Here is a 22,918-nt window from a genome sequence, read left to right as displayed (position 1 = left end):
TTTTCGATGAAGCATCTTCTTTTAAATTTTAAACTTGCGTTTATTTGTTATTTTTTTTTATTTGCCAACATATATACATATGTATGTACGTTATACTATGAATCAAACCCCAATACATAGATAAATAAGAATACATATTTCATTCTTAATTTGTGATGCAAAAATAAACTACCTCATAACGGGTTTATCCTGCTCGCATTGACGTCGTTTATATTCCAGTTAAGATAACACACTAATATACTGGTATCTATGTAGTTGCTTAAGATAGACGTTTCTTGCGAAAAATTCTCAACATTCAAGAAATTGGACAGCCCTAATCACATCTCTTCTCTTCCGATTTCTAACTAATATCATAGTAACATAATATGAATTTTGCATTGAAGGTTCATAATTCAATTCCTATTATGATAATGCAGGCTGTAAATCAACTGACTGTTTGTCGTTCGTCAGCTTCAAATTCACAGAAAAATGAAATAAAAAAAGTAAAAGTCATAGTGTCATTCAAAACACTCAGAAAACAAAAACATCGCGTGTATTTTCTCATAAAATATTCAATATTCAATTGAGAAATGTTTGAAATCATAATTAAAAACATAAATATTAATTCTAAGATCCCGAATTAATTATTTTTTTGCTGAGATAATTGTCCAATGGAAGCCGAAGAATAAAAATTAGCTGACCAATACGAATCGCTTATTTTTCTACCGATTGCAAACAGCTTTGAAATGAACGTCCATCATCGAGAAACATTTAAATTCCGTGCAATGTTTCAGCGTTACAAATTTTCGTGACGCGTTCGGCCACTACCGCCCATAAAGAAGTTTTACATTTTAAAATCCACCACGTGTATTTCATTACACACTACGATGATATGTGAGATAATTTTCAATGAATACTTGCGAATTTTGATTTATCAATATAAATATTGTACAGGGGTTTCCGAGATCGGAATTATTGTTCTTGATCCGTCGGCCTGCCAGCTCCGTATGAAGCATAGAAAAACCCCTTTATTTTTATACCCAGTGGGTACTCTCACCACAGAGAGAGATCATTGGTCGATGAGTCGCGAGACCTTATTGGCTATTTTATACGTCGAGGCACCTAAACCAATGGTCGACCAATTGTTACAATATCATTAAAAAAATAAAATTACATTAATTACCATAAAGTATGAGATGTGTGATTTTGATTGCATTTATCTAAAATATACTTCCTGATGTAGTGGCTTAGTGTTTTGAGATCTGTCGTTTTATATTATTTATTATTTTTATGATATACTAGTCGTTTTTTTCGCTCGGTATTTATAATATACGGGTCTGCGTGACGAGACAGAATGTTAAATGACAGAAAACGAAAATATCGGAAGGCAAAGATCGAAAATCGAAAGATCTTAAGTCGAAAGATAAAAAAAATGGTGCATGGTAAACGGTACATACTCACGTACACACTCACTTAATTTGCGCGAGCAGGATTTAACAGGAACAAGAGGAACATGATTTTTTTCCTCCCGTATTCTGCGCGCGCACATTAATACGGGAGGAAAAGCCTGTTCTGAGTATGTACGTGAGTATATACCGTTTACCATGCACCTTTTTTTTTTTGAGCTTTCGACTTAAGATCTTTCAATTTTCGATCTTTGCCTTCCGATATTTGTGTTGTCTGTAATTTAACATTCTGTCTCGTCACGTAGACCCGTATGTACATATGTAGACAGATAAGCTCTTATGTACGAAACAGTTATTCGCTAGTTCCTATAAAGCAACTAATTATATTCTATATATGTACATATGTATTAAAAATTGTTTAGAATAATCTTTCGACTTAAGATCTTTCGATTCTCGATCTTTGCCTTCCGATATTTGCGTTTTCTTTCATTTAACATTCTGTCTCGTCACGGAGACCAGTAATATACACGTGGCTAATCTAATAGTAAACATTTTATTAAATTTATTTGAATATAATCATTTGTTTTTTTTAATAAATTTATCGTCACGGGTTCTACCACCCAAACCTTAAATACATACATACATTAAACCTTACAAAGTCTCTTTCGAAATTATATATTAGATTTATCCTTAAATATAAATTTCATTTGTATCACAATTTAAAAAGTAAATAAAAGAGGCACACGCGCCCAGCAAATCTGATTACACGACAAGTGGTTCACAGACTTTCCGTTCACCGACAATTCGCTCACAGACGCTTCGTTTACAGACGGCTCGGCTCGTTTACGACTGTTGGTTTACAGACATTTCGTCGACAGTCGATTCGTTAACAGATAATTCGTCCACCTCAGTGATCGCAAAAGAAGTATTATACATAGAGCATTTATTACATTTTTGGTGATGCCAGTCTCATGAATCCAACATACTCCCCTCTGCAAAGAAGTTTCACTTCAAACAGCTCCAGTTCACAAACACAAACATCCAACTACCCGTATTCTCAGGAGAGTGGTCACACACGCAAGTATTATATGTAGCTCAGTGGCGGTTGATCGGCGTCATAATATAACACGGCCTAATTTTTACAAAGAACAAAACTGCGACCCAGGCTGCGGACATTTTCCACTCAAATGGGGGGAGGGGAAGGTGGGGGGGGGGCTAAGGGCACAAAGAAAACACGAGAAGGTCACCCTGACCTATTCAAACTTTTGTTTTAACACTATCTAGGCGTCGGCCATTTTGGCGATTCTGTGGACTAACGCGTTCATTTTTCCCCCAGGTTCGACCTTGCGGCCGGAAAACCCACCATGGGGTAAACAAGAGTCGCGTTGCAAAATTCATGTGTTTATATTAGAGACGTGTGTGTGTGTGTTTTCGCGTTCGGGTTCGATCCTCTCTCTCCCTGCAGCTTGTTGCATTTAAACAGCCGCATTAGGGGTGGATCACCTGAACCCAGCGGACCCATAAGAGGCAACCCTGGACCGGCTGAATCATAACGCGAAATTCTTGTTCACTATATGTACGTACGTAGTACATACACACGAACCTATGAGTATCGAATTTATTTCGAAAAAAGTGCTCCCGGTGCGTATACTTAGAGTGTGTACCAGTGCTCGACAGCTTCGCCATCTACTGGAGCGACAGTACGATCCGCACGCGAACCGAGGAGTATTGAATTTGTTTCTATAAAAGTGCTCCTGGTGCGTATTATGTACCAGTGTTCAGTGATTATATACCAGTGTTCGACGCGCATGCCGGTTGTTCAACTTGCAAACTTGGTTAATATTTCGAGAAATATATTACATATTCTTTTTTTATTTTATTAATATACATATGTACCAGGAAAGCCGAACAAGTAAACCCTAATGTGCCTTCCTGGCCAATTATAAACATCGACATTCAATTTTTAGATATAATTTTAACAATTTAACATAGAGACATACGAATAAATTCTGAAAAAAATTTGATAAACTTGCATTTTCGGAGCAATATAAATCGTCAAATATGCTGACAAAACTCGAAATTTGCAAGACATTTATGGACAAATTTGCAGCATTTTTATATGAATCAGTGAAATTCGAGATGCTGAAAACTCGAAAATTGCGAGAAATCGGTAAAGGTTGTCGATTTGTTAGAACCGTTTCAATGAAAATCAGACAAATAGGCAATCTTTGATAGATAACGATCGACCTGGAGTCACACAACAAGGTCTGGACAGCAGCAACTAGTGGAACTCGAACCCGTGATCACTATGTTCGAAAGCACATATGCGAATATAGTCGAACTTATACGTCTCTAATTCCCAATTTAAAATTTTTTTGTCTTATCCTTACTAAGGACTATGAACTCCGGTATATTTCTAAAATTTCCGAAAAACGAAAAATCTATCTCGACCCAGTCCTTCTAGTATTTTTTTACGACTCTTGTCGTAAAAAGTGTAGAAACCTCTGATTTAGGGTTAATAATAGCGGAAAAATAAACATTTACGTCTTTTCCGTGCACCGGTCATTGTCTATTTTGCCAAACTTTGCACGTTCCGTTTACTAATAGCTACTTGTTTTTTGAATTATTAAAAACTCTCCTTAAAGGCTACGTTAAAAAACATTTTAAAAAATTGGTAACCACAATGTAAGTTCGTTTAGTCGATATCACGTGCATGGGATTGTGACGTTTCCTTAAATTTCCCTTTAAAATAAAATCTGAAACGTGTCGATCTCCGTATATTATTATTGCATGTTTGAGTTTAATATTTTAGCCAGCAGCATAGCTCGGTTGTTAAGCTTCTGCTTAGCGTTGAGAGGCGCCGGGTTCGATCCCATGAGCTGACCTCGATTGAAAAGTATTTTTCTAGTACATCTGTAGTCCTGCCTGTTAGACTTGGATATTTGTGACTCCAGGTCGATCGTTTCCTATCAAAATTTGTCAATTTTCTCTGATTTCATTCATGAGACTTTCTCTGATTTCTCAATTTTCTCTGATTTCAATTGGCTAAAAAATCCTTCCTACCTACTTTGTCACCACTATTTGATTAATGTACAATAAAATTTATGTACAATTGTCTTGTTAATTTGAGAGTTTTTCAGTGTCTCGTAATTCAACACTTGTAATAAAAATGCTGCATTGTAATTGTAATTTGTAATTGGCCAGGAAGGCGCATTGGGGTTTACCTGTAAGGTTTTCCTGGTATACATATATGTAAAAAATAAATAAATCTAAAAGTTCTTCAACCGATTCATTGGTCTTAGAGATTACTACCTACAATATTTGTATCGCAGCTAACGATTTGATTACTATATTTCGAGACATAAATTTCTATATGTTCTAATGTATCATATAACGTCTGGTTCTTTTTGTTTCTAGGAAAAATCGTCGCTATAAACTCTCCAACTAATATCAACTACACATCCCTTTAAGTTATCGTAATATAAAGTATATATATAAAAGGGTTGAAAATTTGAAAATTGGTGATCAATTTTGTGACTAGTTATATATTGTATTAATAATCTTAGTTAACCTCCACTATACATATATTGTTAACCTTAGTATTAGCTGTATAAAGCCGTAGCTTTTTCAGCTGGGTTCCCTCTGGGTGAGTGTTTTGGTCCTCGGGTCTTCCTGAATGCTGCTTCATGCGTTTTACGACCGTCACACACATACATATATGTGGATTCATATGTAGGCATTTGAAATGGAACAAAATGGCGACACTCGTTTTACCCTTTGGTGTGGTCTCGAATCTTTTTCGACTGTTGTTTTTGATGTGGGACGAATTTGTTCGTATGGATTTTCTCGTCCGCCCCCGTCTCGCTTTTTTCCCTTCTCCTCCAAACGCTCTTCTCTTCTCCTATTCGAGACTTATCTGATCTTAAATAACTATTGTTTGCCGCTGTCGAAGTTCGCGGAGTGTTCTCATTTTTTTTTTGTTCCTATGCCGGAAATTGTGATTCGTTTAGCGCAGTTGAAGGCCGGTCACCAACTCAAGCTGTAGAAAAGTTTTTGAATTTTAACTGTTTTTATTTTGAGCCACTAGTCCCAATCTACTAATATTCTTTATAGTTAACTAGATCCTTTTATGATTACATGCGCAATTCCTAAAGTTATTCGACATCGCGTCACAAATCTTATAGCATTCACGTAGCATTTTTTTAGATTAATCAAATCCTTAACGTAAACATTCGGGATAATTTAAGTATATGCATACATAACACATATATACATATTTAAATGGATGTTTGTTTGTCCGATATGTAAATCCACAGTTTTCAATTTATGTACATACGTATGTAGAACCGCCATATTTTAGTATATGTACGTACTCACTCATTCGTTTAAGTGACTTATTTAGTATATTCACTTGGTATGTAAGTAAATCATCTTAAAAATATATTTTGCACCCCCCGAATGCCCAAGAGTCATAATGTGGTCAATGATTCGAAAAGGTTCAACAAGCCTAGTCTAAAGTAATCTAACTTGAAATCGAATATATGTATGTATGTATTGTATATTATAGATATTAAAATATTTACTTTTAATATCCAATAACCGTTGTAAACATTATCGTAATTTATTCGGAAAAATTCCCCTGCGGCTCGTTTGAATAATTGATAGATATAATACATCAAAATGATGACGAAAAAAACAAAGAATTGTCTCGGTGTCTAATCTTGTGTGGTGTATGTATGTATGTATATTGTAACGAAACGTTTATATCACGCAGTCTAGCGGTGAACTTTTGTAAAACTATTGTTTTATTCAATACAGCATTAAAACTTTTCGGGCAGTTATTATAGTTTGACGGTGAAGATTTGAGCTAAAGTTTGCTCGGTTTTAATCTCTCTTTCTCTCTCTCTCTCTGTCCGCGTTTAACATGTCTCCATGACAGGGCATCTCAACATTTTTTTATCTAAAAAATATATTAATCATGCTAAAGCTATGACAAATTTGATATGGACAATTATTTTCGTTCTGTATAATCCCCTTAGTAGTTATTTGGAAGTATCTTTCATAGTACGTCATTTTTCTACCTTTCGCCATCCACTGGAGCGGAGTCTTTTTAATCCTTTTCCATTATTTGCGCAATCTATTTCTATCCACAGTACTTGCTTTTTGTATACCAATCCCTCTGTCACTTTCACTTCTTATAACTAGTCTTCGGCGTTGGCTTGGTGCTCGTCAAATAGCAATAGACCGCCACAAATCAAGAGAGCAAAAAAGCATGGTTGACGATAGAGAACCATTTTTTGTACCAAAAGCATCTTCCCAACGCCGATCTTTGCTTATAACCAGACTTAGGCGAGCAGTATGCATTAACCCACTAAAAATGGTTCACTATTGTCTACCTTTTTTTTTGCTCTCTTGCTATAGTGAATCATTTTATGTGGATTAAAGCATCCTGGCCTCCTAAGTCTGCTTATAACTAGAGGTCGGATAGTCACAGTGCTATCCATTGTTGTAAATCCTTTGTAAAAAAGGTTCGGCAAACCTTTAACAATGCATTTATAACTAAAGGGCGGATAGAGAGCGTGCTGTTTCCAGGAATCACGGCGTTTTGGGTCTATTCACAAAGCTAGAGTGCAAAAAAAAAGGTTCGGTGAACCTTTAACAAAGGTTCACCATGAAAATGAACAATGCACAACGAACAATAAACAAAGAACGGCACGCTTCCGGTCCTACCTCTATTTATAACCTTTGAACAATACGCGGCACCTTCTGGGTCCGGTGACTACTTATAACCAAAGATCGGCATTCAATGGATGCTTTTCACACAAAAAATAGTTCACTATGGACTATTTCTTTGAAAAATCATGTTTTTTCTCTCTTACTTTGGACACTAATGAACAGTGAGCGGCCCTAGGATGCGCTAGCTCGAAATAAATGAATTTATTTTGTCAATTTCTATTGTCAACCTTTTTTTTTTGCTCTCTAGAGAGCAAAAAAAAAGATCCCGAGAGAGAAAAAAAGGAGAAGAAATTAACGATAGGATCCCGTTTCAGCGCATTTTCGCGCCTATCTCTGCTAATGAACCAGTCTATTGTTATTTTAAAACCATCTATCGACCGCCGAAAACTATTTATAACCAGGGATCGGCGGCCAAGTTGCTTTCACCTCACAAAAAACTATTGTCAACCTTTTTTTTCTCTCTCTTGATTTGTAGGCCAATAGTGAACCATTTTTGTGGGTAAATGAAACTTGGCTGCCGATCTCTGCTTATAGCTAGTCATCAACGTTGGTTGGATTTTCGTCAAATAACAGTAGACCGCTCCATCAGTATACAAAGCAAGATGTCAAAAAAGCATGGTTGGCAATAGTGAACCATTTTTTTCTCAACAACAGGCAACGGTGATCATTGCTTATAACTAGTCACCGGACCCTGAGGGAGCCGTGTATTGTTCAAATGTTGTAAATGCATTGTTAGAGGTTTGCCGAACCTTTTTTACAAAGCATTTACAACAATTGAACAATTAACGGCACGCTTACGGTCCTACCTCTACTTATAACTAAGAATAGGCGCTCGGGTTCTATTTTCCTCGAAATAATGGTTCACCATTGTCAATTTCTATTGTTAACCTTTTTTTGCTCTCTAGCTTCTTAGGTAAATTTATTTTTTCTCTCTTTTTTTGAACATTAATGGAATGGTCTATGGTTAGTTGAAAAGCACTCGGTCAACGCCTACCTTTGCTTAAAACATCATCAAAGTTTTCAATATCAACTTTTGCATTGAAGTCTAACCTTCATTCACAGCATTCTGCACATTCTTCTGCCCAACGTTTAACCAATTTTCTTACTTTCTTTTACATCCTTTCAAAGATCACTGTCTTATCTGTGCTTTCGCAATACTATGTATGTATATGCACACGTCACCATATTGATTCTCAACTAAACTCCCCATTCTTCTACTACTGACATAAGTAATTTCTTTTATTTATTTCTGGCAATATAATGTTTTAAATTTAATTTCAAATCATGTATCAAGTCCTTCCCAAAACCACCCGTTGAACTATCTTTCTGAAGAAGGTTAACTGGAATCCAATGAAGTTGCATCATGTGGACATATCACAATTGAGCTCAAAGAACGCGATAAATCTACTTCACTGTGATAATTGATTGAAAGAATTGCCAAAATTTGAAGCAACAGCTCTTCAAGTGAACCACTTTTTTGAAGAAGAGAATCAACTTTAAAATGTTTTCTGAAGAACTCAGTTTATACATCCTTGTAAGGATGGTTTAAAAAATGTCAGGTGTGGGTGTGAATCTCCGTAAAAGGTATTTTTTCGCTCACAAAGCAAAAGTGCTCTTGTCGTGTCTGCCCCCTACCAGGCGAAAATTAGCATAGGGGATGTTCAAAGAGCGCAGCATTCGAAAATTGGATTAGAATGCTGTATTTGCCGGTTCGCACCCCTTGCATTATTTTTTTTTATTTTCGTCGTGTACATGTGCTTGAGGCTACATTTTCGTTTGCTCAATTTGTTTGATTTGCGTTTGTTAGTACTTGTGTACGTACATATGTGCAAAGTAGAATGTATACACGGCGCAAGTAGATCCATCGAGTGGATGTTCGTGAGAGTTATTCTGTCGTAACGCTAATTACTCGCTTAAGTCGCGCCCCCCACCACTGATATATGTCTCGAATATATATATCTCGAATACCGATTTACATGCTACGATTTATTTATTCATAATAAAAAATGGTAGCAGTTCAAAAGTCCTATGCGAATATACATACCATAATTAACTACATCTAACTCAATTCAAAACCACTCCATCACTGACATAATGAAGGTCAACTGAATCCGAAATTGTGTATTGACGCATTGACGCAATGAAGAAACCTGCAGTGCTGTCATTCGTCAGATTTCAGATACCCTTTGTTCAAAGCACAAAATTTCTGGAAATCTGTTGTTAAATATCGTCATAAATAAAGTTTCACTCACGAGGAATGCGCTTAGAATTTCAGAAAATAAATTCAAATTGAAATTAAAGCAAAATAAAGCAAAGGCGATTTGAATCTTGAATTTTTACGCTATATCACTTAGTGATACATATTTTTTACATATGTACATAGATGCCAATGCGCTTTCTTTGCCAATTACAAACAATACAGCATTTTTATTAAGTCGCTGAATTACGAGACACTGAAAAGCTCGAAATTAATTAGACATCAATTAATTTTTTACATACATTTTATTGTACATAAGTCATACTCAAATAGTGGTGACATATTAGGTTCAAATATCCAAGTCTGACCAGCAGCATTACAGATAATATACTCGGAATAAATTCTTTTCAATCGAGGTCGACTCACGGGATGGAACTCGGTGACTTCTTGGCGCTAGGCAAAAGCCCAACCACCGAACCATGCTGCTAGCTACAACTTTTACTATAGACATTTTATTTTGTTTTAATATTATTTTATTAAAAATCTATAATTTTAAATCTAATTTCAAGATTTCGAATGCTTGTTGATGTCTAGAACTAGGAAAATTCAGTTAGGCGGCTAAATTACGTTTGAAACTGGTGATATTTCGATATCACGTGCCCGCAGCATTGCTTTCTACTCGCACGCATTTGTTGTGTAGCTTAATTGCGTGTGTTTGAGTAGGATGCAAAACGAAAGAGTCCTGTCGGATTTAAGACCATGAAACTCGACCATTGTACACTTTGTTGCAAATTAATCAACCTTTTAATTACCGCTTTATCGAGAAAATCTCGGCCTTCCCAATATTTGTAATATAATGAAATACATAGCTTTGGTTGTAGAATGTATGAATGTACACTCTGTAGGTACATATTTAAATTGTACAGAATACAATTTAGCTCTGTAAAACAGACGGACATTAAGCGAGGCTCGCTGCGCTAATTAAAGTATCGGCGGGACTGTTGATTGAGGAGCCGCGGATCTGGCGCAGTCACCGATTAAGGGGGGGGGATAGAGGGGTGAAGGAGGGGGAAGGATGAGAGACAGAGGACGGGGGGGCCTCCGGGGCACGTCTTGGGCCCCGACGCGGCCCCCTGAATATTTTAATGTTGCTATTTCTTTGCCCGTCACGCCCGACGGGGTAAGCGAGCGACCTCCCCATTCCTATCTCCTTACCCTCCCCCATCCTCGACTGCTTCTGTTGCTGCTCTCACCCCTCGCCTCCCCTTCTATATATCGTGCAGACGTACCGCACATACATTTATTTACAAATATGAAGTATTAGCGCGGCGCGACCAACTTTTGTAATTCCCGACTATACATAAAGGGGGGACGTGTACAAACGGAGCGAGGTTTCGTGGTGTGGTATCATTGACGTTGATGTCGATTGGTAGCACTGCTCGGTGCAGCCAATCCGCGACGAAAGCGCAGTGCTGACATTTTATCGCATAATAATGCCCACTTGTGTCATAATTGAAAGTGTGTTTGTGTGTTTCTCCGGGGTTTTATCTATCATACATCATTTTAAGCCCAACATCTTGTACAAACAATGACCTGAAAAGTTGTTACAGATATAACCAAGAACGTTTACATAAATTTTCGTACATACTAAACATTAAAATACAATACAATAGTTTCATACTGGGACAAACTAGTACAATCAACAATAAACAAATTTGATATACGATGAATTTGCGAGAAACTGGAGGGGTAGGATAGTTTCATTACTTTATAATATGCTTCATGTCCTTAGCAACCAGTAGTCCAAAATTATTAGAATAATATATATAGCGATATTAATGTACGTAGTAACAATTGCTGAAGTTTTCGAACTCGAGATTTTGAATGATTCGAACTCAGAATCAATCACTGATCACGTTTTCATGATCTAGAAAAAATGTGTGTCTGTGTATTTTGGGGATTTTTTGAACACCGTTAGTCCTATCGAACTGAAACTTAGTATCGGTTACTGAAATTCTTAACTATACAACGTAAATTTTTTTCAAATGTTTAAGTTAACCGAAAATGGTACCTCCCCTTTAGAGATGTCCTATTTTTTTTCAACTTTTTGAATTCAATTATCTCCCAAACCGCTAACCGAATCAGACTGATTTTTTTTTACATATAATAGAAATTATAAATTTTATAACCTAATATTTTTTGAGTATTTTTATCTGAACCGGAAGTAGTACTTTTACTCTAGAGAATCGAACTGAAAATTCATATCTAGAAGTTTAAGCTTAATACCAAAGTACATATGTATAAAATTTGGTAAGCATCCGTCAATCTGAAGTGGCAGTTTACTCTTTTTCGATTTTTCTTACACTATTTTTTTAACATGGGAGCCATGGCTTGCTGAAGACTAAGTTATTATTTGTTAAGAGGGCTGGACAGCAGCGCATTGTCCATACAAACGTACTATACCTCTCCCTACCTCAATTATGGCACTAGAGAAATTATTTTTTAATATGCTATGGATATCCACCATTGGGGTGCATCTATCGTTTTATTTTTTTGATTAATTATTTTTTATAGGAGCTAGGAGCCGCCAAACATCTATAAAATCGCCTCTTTTTTACACCCACGAAAAGAGTCTAGCGTGGTTATTTAACGGTCGATTTTAAAAAAAATACGCCGATAGATGCACAGAAAATATCTTTCTCATACCGATGATGAAATTTTTTTAAAAATTGGTCCAGTTTTGGAGGAGAAAATAGTAGAATACGAAACCTCGATTGTCAATTTAAAACACGTTTTATCTGATCGAAGCGCAACTGTCGCATTCACTCAATATATATATATTGTCGCATTCACTCAATATATACATACACTCAATATATATATCGAAGAAAGGAACGGTAACAAAATTAAGGTTTCGGGTGTACAGCCCTCTTAATGACCACCATTCTTCTGATGTACATATATATTATTTGACATAGGTAAAAAAAATCATTCGGCAAATCGCCTTCAGTTATTCGCTCAATGAATCGCTACATATTAAGGAACTGTCGAATTTATCATATTCGAATTTATTTTTAATTTTATACCAGGAAGACCTAACAGGTAACCCCAATGCACCTTCCTGGCCAGAAGCATTGTACATTTGATACAAGTATTATTAGTACCACACAAAGTAAATACATATGAATTAACACCCACAGAGACATTTATGGTCAAATTTGTAAATTTGCAGCATTTTATACAAATCAGCGAGATTCGAGATTGCCGAAAACTCGAGATTTGTTCAAAATGAGTAAGATTGTCAATTTGTTGGAACCGTTTCAATGAAAATCAGATAATTTGGCAAACTCTGATAGGAAACGAGTCACAAATCCCAGGTCTGGCCGGCAGAAACAAGTGGGATTTGAACCCGTGACCACTTTGTTGAAAGCATTATATACTGACAACTAGTCTATTCCGCTGGTTAATTGAATTAAACCCAAACATAGCTGGATACCTAAATACCTAAATTTACCTATGTACGTATGTATGTACATATGTATATCATATTTGTATGGGGCCTTTGACCCGGATTCCGAACCCTTCCGAAATATTTTGTTGAAACTTTATCTGACTTGATTTTTGCTCGCTTAGTGTGACCACTCTCATGCGTTACGCTTAACTTATGTAGTTTGTTAATTTAGTTTGTTCTTCCGAATATGCCCAATATATATGTAATGTACTTTTTTTTTAAAATATCGACTTGGGTTCTTTTAGAGCCGAGCACATTTTATCTTTGCACGTGTGATTGTTGGTTATTTTTGAATTTCGTTTCGGTATCATCGGTTCGCACGTCCTTTCATCCATACTCCCCCCCTCCCCTCCCACCTCACCCGACCACCCCTAACCTCCTCATTCCCGCAATTCAACCCCAAGCGCACCCCAGGCGCTCGGCATACGTAACGCGTTTATTTATTTATTTATTTATTGTGCACCGGATGTGCACAGGCCAAATCTTCCCGCCTTATTTTAAATATGATTTTTTGGCCGCGCTCGCTCGGTGCGGTCGTAGCCTGCATTTTTGATGTGCATGACCGCTTTATTCCCCCTCTCCCACGCTTTTATTTTTTTCCAAAAAGGGAGACCGTCACCGTGCCGATTATTATTATTATTTTTTGAGTTTTTAAATTTGTCCGGCTGCAATTAATTAACGAGCTTTCCATTTCGTTTGTGATTCAAAGAGATGTGCTTTTTTTGGTTTTTTTTTTTTTTATTAATCCGCTAGGACTCATTGTCGGTTGAATCAATTTTGAGATTTTTTAAAAATGCAAGACTACCGCCTCCACCATTTTGGGTCGGAAATAGTCGGAAAACAATTCAGTGAATTTATATCGTGCCGCTCATTTATAAGCAGGCGGCAATATGCGTTTTAACGTTAAATAACCTATAATGATAATGAAAGCCTATAATGCAAGTTATATGCGTTTAAACCATTAAAATCTGACAATACGAGTGGGTGGCGGAATGTCAAACATATTTTTTTTATTTTTTTATTTTTTTTATTTAATTTACACCAAGAAGGCCTAACAGGTAAACCCAATGCGCCTTCCTGGCCAAAGACAATTATATAAACATATATGTACACCATCCATATATACACAAATACTTACACGTATACACAAATACACATACATACATACATAAATATAAAAATACACATATATACATATACATACATACACACCTACACATATATATATATATATATATATATATATATATATATATATATATATATATATATATATATATTCACATATACATACATACACATATACATATACACATACACATACATTACATACATCCATAAACATACAAACATTATACATGCATATACACATAAACACATAAATAAAGATAAATTACTCATATATATATATATATATATATATATATATATATATATATATATATATATATATATATATATATATATATATATATATTTATATATATATATATATATATATATATATATATATATATATATATATAAAAAAAAATAAAAAATAGCATACATATATAAATAAAGATAAAACCAACATACATACACATTATGCTAAATAATAAAATTACAAAATGAAAACAACATGTGTAAATATGTATGTAGCTAGAAGTCAATTAAAATATACTGCTATAAGGTTACTACCTATTAAACGTCACCGTCTTCAAAAATTTCGTAAATTTAGAAGTGTATTTTTCACCATCGAACTATAAAAATCGATTAAAATTTCCATCGTTGACCAAACCGCGCAAAATGGCAAAGTTTCAAAACATTTGGAAGACTGTAGGAAATTTAGCTCAATCGTTTGCGAAGTAAACCATAAAAGAGCCTTGTAATAATAAAAAAAGGCACAGCAGGGGGTTATCGACGGGTAGCGTATGGTGTTCACCAATCAGTTTTATTTAAGCATTATGCCGGATCCACACATAGATCATCGATATCTATGATTTATTCTTATTTATTGCTAAATAATCACGATCTTATTTATTGCTAAATAATTCGTTTTGTTTTGGCCAAAATATGTATGTTGCAATGCTGGTCGCCAGTGACCCGCAAGAAGAATCAACATAAGATTCATCTTTCAATTTCCGCTTTTTACGCTTCATCCCCGATCCTAATGCAATTTCGGTCGTAACAAGAAAGTATTGAGGGAAATCTTTCGCGAACTCTTCCCCCATCACATTATCATTGAGGGGGTTGTGAAGAATATTTTTTAAAAGAGTGGTTGATTTATCTTCCGAAAGAGGGGCAGATAGGACCTAAAACGCAATTGTCACATTTTAAATGAGATGAAAAAAAACGTCAATTCGCTCATTTGTCTAATAGGAGAGTTGTCTTCGTCGCAAGTAACGAGCAGGGAGTTTGATCTCGAGACGTATCTGAAGCCTCAGACCGTGCTCGAGTGGAAATAGGGGGTGGTTGGGAGGGTTGAAAAAGAAAGATTCCAATAAAATCTTAGATACAATCACGAGAAATGAATTGAAGTAACCGTGTGACAGTTTACGACGTCTCTGCGGCGGAAATAGACGCGTTCTGTTTGATTCCATCGTTGACACCAATTATCATGTGCAACTTTGCACACTGCAACAATGATAAAAGCAAACTCAACCAGTGCTAATCGGTGAGACGTATTCCGAACATTCCCTTTGTTGAATATAATATATGTATGTACATACCAATGTGTCCCAAATACAATGATATTCTACAAAATTGTCAGTTCAAAACATTTGGCGGATACGTTCAGTATTTGTGATCAAAGTGTACTGCTTTTTGAAGTGCCAGTGGGGCTTTCTGACCGTCTTCGGTTACTTCAAATAATCCGCTAAATCAAAAATTTTGAAAATTATTGATTATAAAACCGCTTAATATACTATAGCTATATATTATACATATTTAGTTTGACTATGAAATTTTAATTTTGATACGATTTAAAAAATCTTTCCCATTTAATAGAAAATATTAATATATACCAAAATCAAAAGCTAAAAGAATGAAATTGACTACATATTAGAATGTAATCATCGTTGCATTTGGACAAGCGACATTTTACGATTTTTTATTAATTAATTTGAATTTAATGATGTACATAATTATAAAAACTTTTAGGAAAAGTGCGACATTTTTTATCATCCGACATACTTTCACAAATTATTTCGTTAATTTTATTATAATTTATTTATTTAATTAATAATTTTATTCTTGGGTAGTTTAACAAATCCATGTTGTTCTTTCATATAAAAGGATCTGAAAACGTTATTTTAGTGGAGCTTTTACTAGTCGGATATGTAGAGAGATTCTTAATTAATATTATTTATAAGCTTCATGCTGTCCATTGCTCAGTATCAGTTATAAAACCACCAAATACCTCAACACGACGTCGCTTTTAGACATTTACCATTACTTTTAACGTTGTTGAGTTTTCTAAAGGAGAAACTTCAGTCGTTGGCCACCTGGATTTCTGATTTTAAAAATACAAAACCTATACCATTATTGAGAATTTATTCTGGCTTTCGATAGAACTCCTTTTTATTACCATTTAAAAATGTCAAGCTATTTTTTCCCCCAGTTTTATTATTAAATGCATGTATGTATGTACTTATGTATGTGTAAGACAATTTCAATGCGACCAATCTCTGGCAAACTAATACATATACATATGTACATATCGGTGACACGACAACTCGTTCACAGATTTTCCGTAAACCGAGGATGCGCTACAGGCATTACGTATACGGCCATCTCTTTCTCACCCCGTCTGTTCACCATGATCTCGTTTACTCTGCCATTACGTATGCAGCCATCTCTTTCACAGACCGTCTATTCACCGATAACAGACGGTCTGTGAAAGAGATCGCTGCATACTTAATGGCATAGTAAACAAGATCTTGGTGAACAGACGGAAAATCTGTGAACGAGTTGTCAGGTAACCGTACATATCACTGGCGTGCGGTGAAATTCTCTCTCTTTTTGTCGAACAGCCTTACTTAATGTGAGCGAGAGGATACAAAAGGAACAGGCTGTTCCCCTTGTATCCAGCTCGCGCACATTAAGCAAGGCTGTACGACAAAAAGAGAGAGAATTTCACCGCACGCCACTGGTACATATATATGTATGTACATAGTGAGTGAGAGAAACTAATTTATATAAATCATTAACTTTTATTAAACGTTTTCTTTTAATATATTTTATTTGTAAATATGAAACTAATAAAATCTACGCATTTGGCGTAACAAATTTGACAAATATCAGACCTGTCCTCAATATGACTTAAACATGAGAAAAAGTCAAAGGCAGAAACACTCCATCTCTGTTCTGCTTACAGTGGGTATTGTTGAGTCACTCTTGGTTAGTAATTCATTATACATATATGCACGTACATTATTAAGTAAAAAAATAAATGCAATTTAAACGCAAAGTCGCTCGAATTTTCAACGACTCCGACTACACAACCATTGTTCAATGGCACTGTTTTAAAAGAGAGCGTATGTTCGATGTATGGAAAAATTTCCCCCTCTTAAAAAATTGCATTTATTACAAACTTGACGCTCATTTAATGACATAATAATATTTTAGGACGTCATTCGACAGTATTGGTGAATGAAACGTGCAATTTTGAACGAGCGATGTTGATTTTGACGTGCGAAAAAGACGCGTTCGCGATTCCGCGCGCGCAGATCACAGCGGCGCTTGCGAACGCAACGCATTTGACAGAGCGCTTTTGACATATCTATTTTTCGCCACATTCGAAACAATACCACTCTCGACTTTTTACGCTCCACACGCAAAAGTGAGCCAAACCCATTCAATTGAAACTTCGACTCAATTCTCTGATCATTCTGCGGGTGTGGTTTTCATTATTTTAGGTTATGTTTCACAAATCCTGTATGACTATTCCAATTATGTACATACGTCCTGTTTGGAAGTGACCTCGTCACGATTGTATCTTTACTTTTATTGCCCGTGACTACTCTCATTTAATATTGCCCATAATTTATAATAAAACTGATCGCTTCGTTATGAATTTATATATTTATTTTTTATATATGCTTTGTATTTGATTTGTGAAAATTTCCAAGGAGGATCCGTTCAAGTTGATATATTATTTTCTGTTATTATACAACAAAAATCCATTAAATGCCTAAACCGGTGTTCTATGTTCATTTGCTCTATGAGAAATGAGATTGTATTCCGCATTATTACAATATATACGTATTGTTTGATTTTTCAATGCTTTTTATTATTACTAAATTATGTTCACAATACAACTTATATCTATTTTATATTAGCTACTGATCTACTGATCATTTTCTATTTTACAATTTTGTTTGCAATCATAGTATTATAGTATTATAATGTTAATGTACAGCATAATAGGAAAAAGAGCTCAAAAATCTATTTAAAATATATATATATATATATATATATATATATATATATATATATATATATATATATATATATATACGTATATATATATATATATATATATATATATATATATATATATATATATATATATATACGTATGTATGTGTGTACATGTATGAATATTATAATATTACTTTTTTTATAATAAACTAATTTTTATTGAATTTGAATAAACTAAAATAGATTCTACTGTATGCATTCATAACTCAATTTAAATAAAATATGCTCGTATGATTGAATGACGATGAATATATTAAACAAATGGCTATTTACAAGCTTTCATTAATAAACAAAAAATACTTATAATAATAATACAATTTTATTTTATTAATAAATCAAAAATAAATGACAAAGTTTATAAAAAATAAATGTTTATAATTATGAAAATAATTACATTACAAGATGGCTCACCTCCATTCTTCAGAAAAGGTGCTCTCAAGCAACGTACTGAGTACATAATCCTAACGTGCACATGCTTTCCGAGGATTGGGCATCATAAATGAAAATGTATCCCACAGGCCTGAGCCTCAAACTTGTATGAAATGAAATCATTGTTCATGTGTATACTCTTCGTTGTTTCAGGTGTGGTGAGGGCATGCAGGGCGGGTGCCCGGGGGGCGAGCTGCCGCCCGGCGCGCCCCCGGAACAGTTACCAGCGACGGCTGCCGCTTTGGATCAAGCTCAATTCGAAGCCGACAAGAGGGCCGTATACAAGTAAATATCCAACATTGATTCACACCACAACCGTACACTATTCCACACTACTCGGCAGTACATAAAATGCGGATCCTGAATCCATCATAACTTGGGTTCAATCTACGGCGATGGAATGATTTTAACAGCAGTCAAAGACATTGTATAATGCATTATGCGATATATATATATGTATCTGTGCATATTGACCAGTGCGCCCGCCTATTAATTTCATACAATTCTAGACTACAGTGATGTGCGGTTTTTCTAATGCTATATTGCTGGACAACCGTCTCTTTCTCCGACGAAAGGGTCTCTCAGACTATTCGTTGGGATACAGAGTAGAGGTCGACTTCATTGACCTTTGAAGTGGGCTTATATATATATATATATATATATATATTTATATCAATCAGCAATGTAGCTCAACGGTTAGCGTATAATGCCAACAACTGAGGAGTCACGGGTTCAAGCCCTGACCCGATGCTGCTGGCCAGACTTTGGATATATGTGACTTCAGGTCGATTGTTTCCTATCGGAGTTAGTCAATTTATCTGATTTCATTGCTGAAACGGTTCCTACCAAATCAGCCACCTTATTTGTCGCCGATATTTGAATTTATGTCATTTCAAATTTATAATAATGTAAATTTATATATGCATAGTACATATGTACAAATTTGGCCATAGGTGTCGCCTTGGGGTTACCTGTAATGGCATAATAGTAAATATAATTTTTTTAAATAGAAATTGTATCTAATTTTTTTTAAATAAAAAAATATATAAATTATTTAAAATCAAAAATACATATTTATCTAATATATAAGTAAGGTTTGGGTGGTAGAATCCGTGATGTTAAATTTAATAAAAAAAATAATATTCAAATAAATTTAAATAAAATAAGACTTCAAATAAATTTAATAAAATGTTTACTATTAGATTAGCCATGTTAAAGCGGTCTATATTACAAATACCGAGCGAAACCGGGTAAAACCACTAGTATATAATCAGTGGCGGCTCGTCCATATTTGCTGTGGGGCTGCAGCCCTCCCAGTATAGCACATTTGCATGCTATTTTTGTTTATTATTTTGGTTACCGGTATTGTCAACAAGCTACTACAGTCCGATTGATTTCTGCAGCCCCTCTACTGTGAATTCCCACGAGCCGCCACTGTATATAATACATACAAAAATAGTTAAAAAATACAAGGAGAAAAATTTGGAATATCTTGCATCAACAGTCAGCACCAATATATCGATGGTTTGGTGCACAGATATTGTATCAAATTTTATATCGTATTGTTACGTACGCCGCGGATTAAGCGAATAGAATCCCAGAGACAATGTGACCGTTCAAGGGTTATCTGTTTACGGATTAACTAAGTGCTTGCACTTGGGACCAACGGATGTCTGTTAATGGATTAACTAAGTGCTTGCACTTACTTCCAGGATTATATCTGGACTCTTAAGTGCATTTAGACTAAACAATGACCGTTATTAGGCCTTTCTCGGAATCGGTACGGGGGGGGACCCAATGTCGTGGAAATACATATCCGAATACGTGACTATACAACAGGTAAACAGATTAGACGTCCTGAGAGATCTACCCTTTATAAGGCGGCGATATCAGGTCATTCTGGACTGAGCACTACCAGTGCGTGTATCTCCTTAATCATCAATAAATGCTGTGAAACGACTGTTGGCCTTTTACTTGGATCCTCCACCCACCCCTACGCAACAGTATTTTAAGTTAGAAAACTTGAATTATTCCAGCATCTACCAACTTAAAATTCGATACAAACTTAAAATTTGATACAAATTCAATAATGGACATACAATATCTGTGCACCAAGCCATCGATATGTACATATGTACAAGAACCAGTCGTGAATACTAAACATCCTCGTGAGGCCTGAATGGAATAGAGAAGATTAAAATTCACTTATACATCACATTCAATTATGAAAATAATAATGAGCGCAGGCTACCAGACAAACAGATTAAATAATATCTGATAATCGACGCTCGCTGAAGTAGAAATAATAAATATATATATAAAAACTTGCGTATATGGCGTATGTGACCCATTATATGTCAGATATCAAATGTTTATTCCAATTTCTAAATGTTTAAATGTTGATTTCAGGCATCCGCTCTTTCCCCTGTTGGCCCTTTTGCTAGAGAGATGCGAGGCAGCTACGGGAGGATGCGAAGCCCCTGGCTGCGAGGCTTTCGCCGCCGACCTCCGAGCCTTCGTGCAACATCAGCAACGTGACCGTAAACCGTTCCTCGTCGACGATCCCGAGATAGACGGACTGGTGAGATTTGATCCGATTGAGACGAATCGCTTCACTTCTGTAGCTATTTAATTTTTAATCATTTCCTTTTTTTTTTAGATGATCAAGTCCATTCAAGTTTTGAGGATACATCTGTTGGAGTTGGAGAAGGTGCAAGAATTATGTCGGGACTTTTGCAGTCGATATATAGCTTGTTTGAAGTCTAAAATGCAAAGTGAAAATCTTTTAAGGACTGATTATGCCACAGGTTTGTTTCTTTTTACATTGTATGGATTGTTATAATTAATCCATAACCCGACCTGATTCAACGAGACAAAAGTAGCTTTCAATCAAAAGACCGATAATAGAACTGCTCATGGTTTCAGGAGACTCGTTCCCCGGCGGTGGCGAAAGCAACAACAACCAACCGCTCAGCGGGTCCATATCGGAAGACCATTCGAGCACGTCGAACTCTCCGCAGTACCAGTCGATACCGCAGCCGCAGACGGGCGGACTCTACGTCCAGCAGGGCAACATACCCGTCGAGCAGACGACCCAGCTGCCTCCGCCTCCTTCGCTCTCGCTGCCGTCGACCACCGGCGCCCCCAATACCGCCCCCGTACCCTACCTGGCCGAGCAACTGTGTCCGCAGAGCTACGACCACAAACCGGCAGTCGCCCATCAATACCACCAAAGTTAGTACATATATCAATCCGATATCAAAGCATCGTATTCAAACATTCGTATCTGATTATTTATTCCATTGTTAGATGCTTGCAATACAGGGTTAGTCGTTTTAGGATCGACGCCGATCAGTCAGATTGGAGCCGGTCTATCCAGTCATCACTCCAGCGATAACAGCTACACCGGTTAGTCATATTATTACATTATTCTAAAATATACATGCATATTTTTTACTTTCCTATTAACCCTTTGCCCGCGGCAATAAATATAGCGAACAAGCCCCGTACGCAGCACCTTTTTGGCAATCGAGTTTTCGACCTTAAATACAGATTTTAATATTTACTCAAGTAACCAGATATGTTAATTAACACATAAAGTATTATTTTAAACAATAAAATACATAATATATCTCGTAGTTTTGGATTAATTGTCAAATAATCATTCTTCATAATTGTATGAAGACGTGACGTCACATAAACGAGGTTTCAGTATGGTTCCACAAAAAACTAATTTTTGACTGGTATATATTCATTTTAAGCAAATTGAATAGATGGCATTCAACTCTCAGTGATATATTCAACCAATTTTGAACCTTAAAACAGTTGAAATAGGCGCATATAAGCCTCAAAATCCCGTGCAAAGTTCAGAAATTCTATGGAAACAGCCGCGCTACAGACTTGTCGCCCAAAGCTTCCATAGAAGATGGCCGCGGGCAAACGGTTAAAATTATGCCTGTTTTGATTTTTTACACTTTTACATTTACAAATTTATAGCCAGTAGCATAGCTTGGTGGTTAATGCTAACAACCGAGAGGTTGCCAGGCTCGATCCCGTGGGTTGACCTTGATTGAAAGTAATTTATTCCGAGTATTACCTGTAGTGCTGCTGGTCAGACTTGGATATTTGTGACTCCAAGTCGATCATTTCCTATAAGAGTTGGTCAATTTATTTGATTTTATTGTTGAAACGGTCCCT

At 35.7% G+C, this 22,918-nt stretch overlaps 1 protein-coding gene and 2 long non-coding RNA genes across 23 annotated transcripts in view; 2 read left to right on the top strand and 1 right to left on the bottom strand.

The window, feature by feature from the left end:
* The window catches only part of LOC143910004 (uncharacterized), an 805,996-nt gene that overhangs the window by 468,323 nt on the left and 314,755 nt on the right, over window positions 1-22,918 (top strand). The window lies entirely within an intron of this gene.
* Window positions 1-22,918, bottom strand: part of LOC143910007 (uncharacterized) — a 260,391-nt gene that overhangs the window by 32,640 nt on the left and 204,833 nt on the right. The gene's annotated exons all lie outside the window — the stretch shown is intronic.
* Window positions 1-22,918, top strand: part of LOC143909744 (homeobox protein PKNOX1-like) — a 46,920-nt gene that overhangs the window by 19,804 nt on the left and 4,198 nt on the right. The window contains exons 1-6 of one of the 21 annotated variants that reach the window (XM_077427886.1): window positions 17,533-17,706; window positions 18,875-19,006; window positions 21,131-21,302; window positions 21,381-21,528; window positions 21,647-21,955; window positions 22,031-22,129. In XM_077427886.1, the coding sequence (XP_077284012.1) occupies window positions 18,888-19,006; window positions 21,131-21,302; window positions 21,381-21,528; window positions 21,647-21,955; window positions 22,031-22,129 (847 nt within the window). In that variant the 5' untranslated portion in view covers window positions 17,533-17,706; window positions 18,875-18,887. Of the gene's footprint in view, window positions 1-17,532; window positions 17,707-18,874; window positions 19,007-21,130; window positions 21,303-21,380; window positions 21,529-21,628; window positions 21,956-22,030; window positions 22,130-22,918 lie in introns of those variants that run through there. The other 20 variants (XM_077427898.1, XM_077427885.1, XM_077427891.1 and 17 more) reach the window with 20 other exon arrangements.

Source organism: Arctopsyche grandis, chromosome 3 (assembly GCF_051622035.1).
Source record: "Arctopsyche grandis isolate Sample6627 chromosome 3, ASM5162203v2, whole genome shotgun sequence".
Lineage (NCBI taxonomy): Eukaryota > Metazoa > Arthropoda > Insecta > Trichoptera > Hydropsychidae > Arctopsyche > Arctopsyche grandis.
This window is presented reverse-complemented; position numbering and strand designations above follow the sequence as displayed.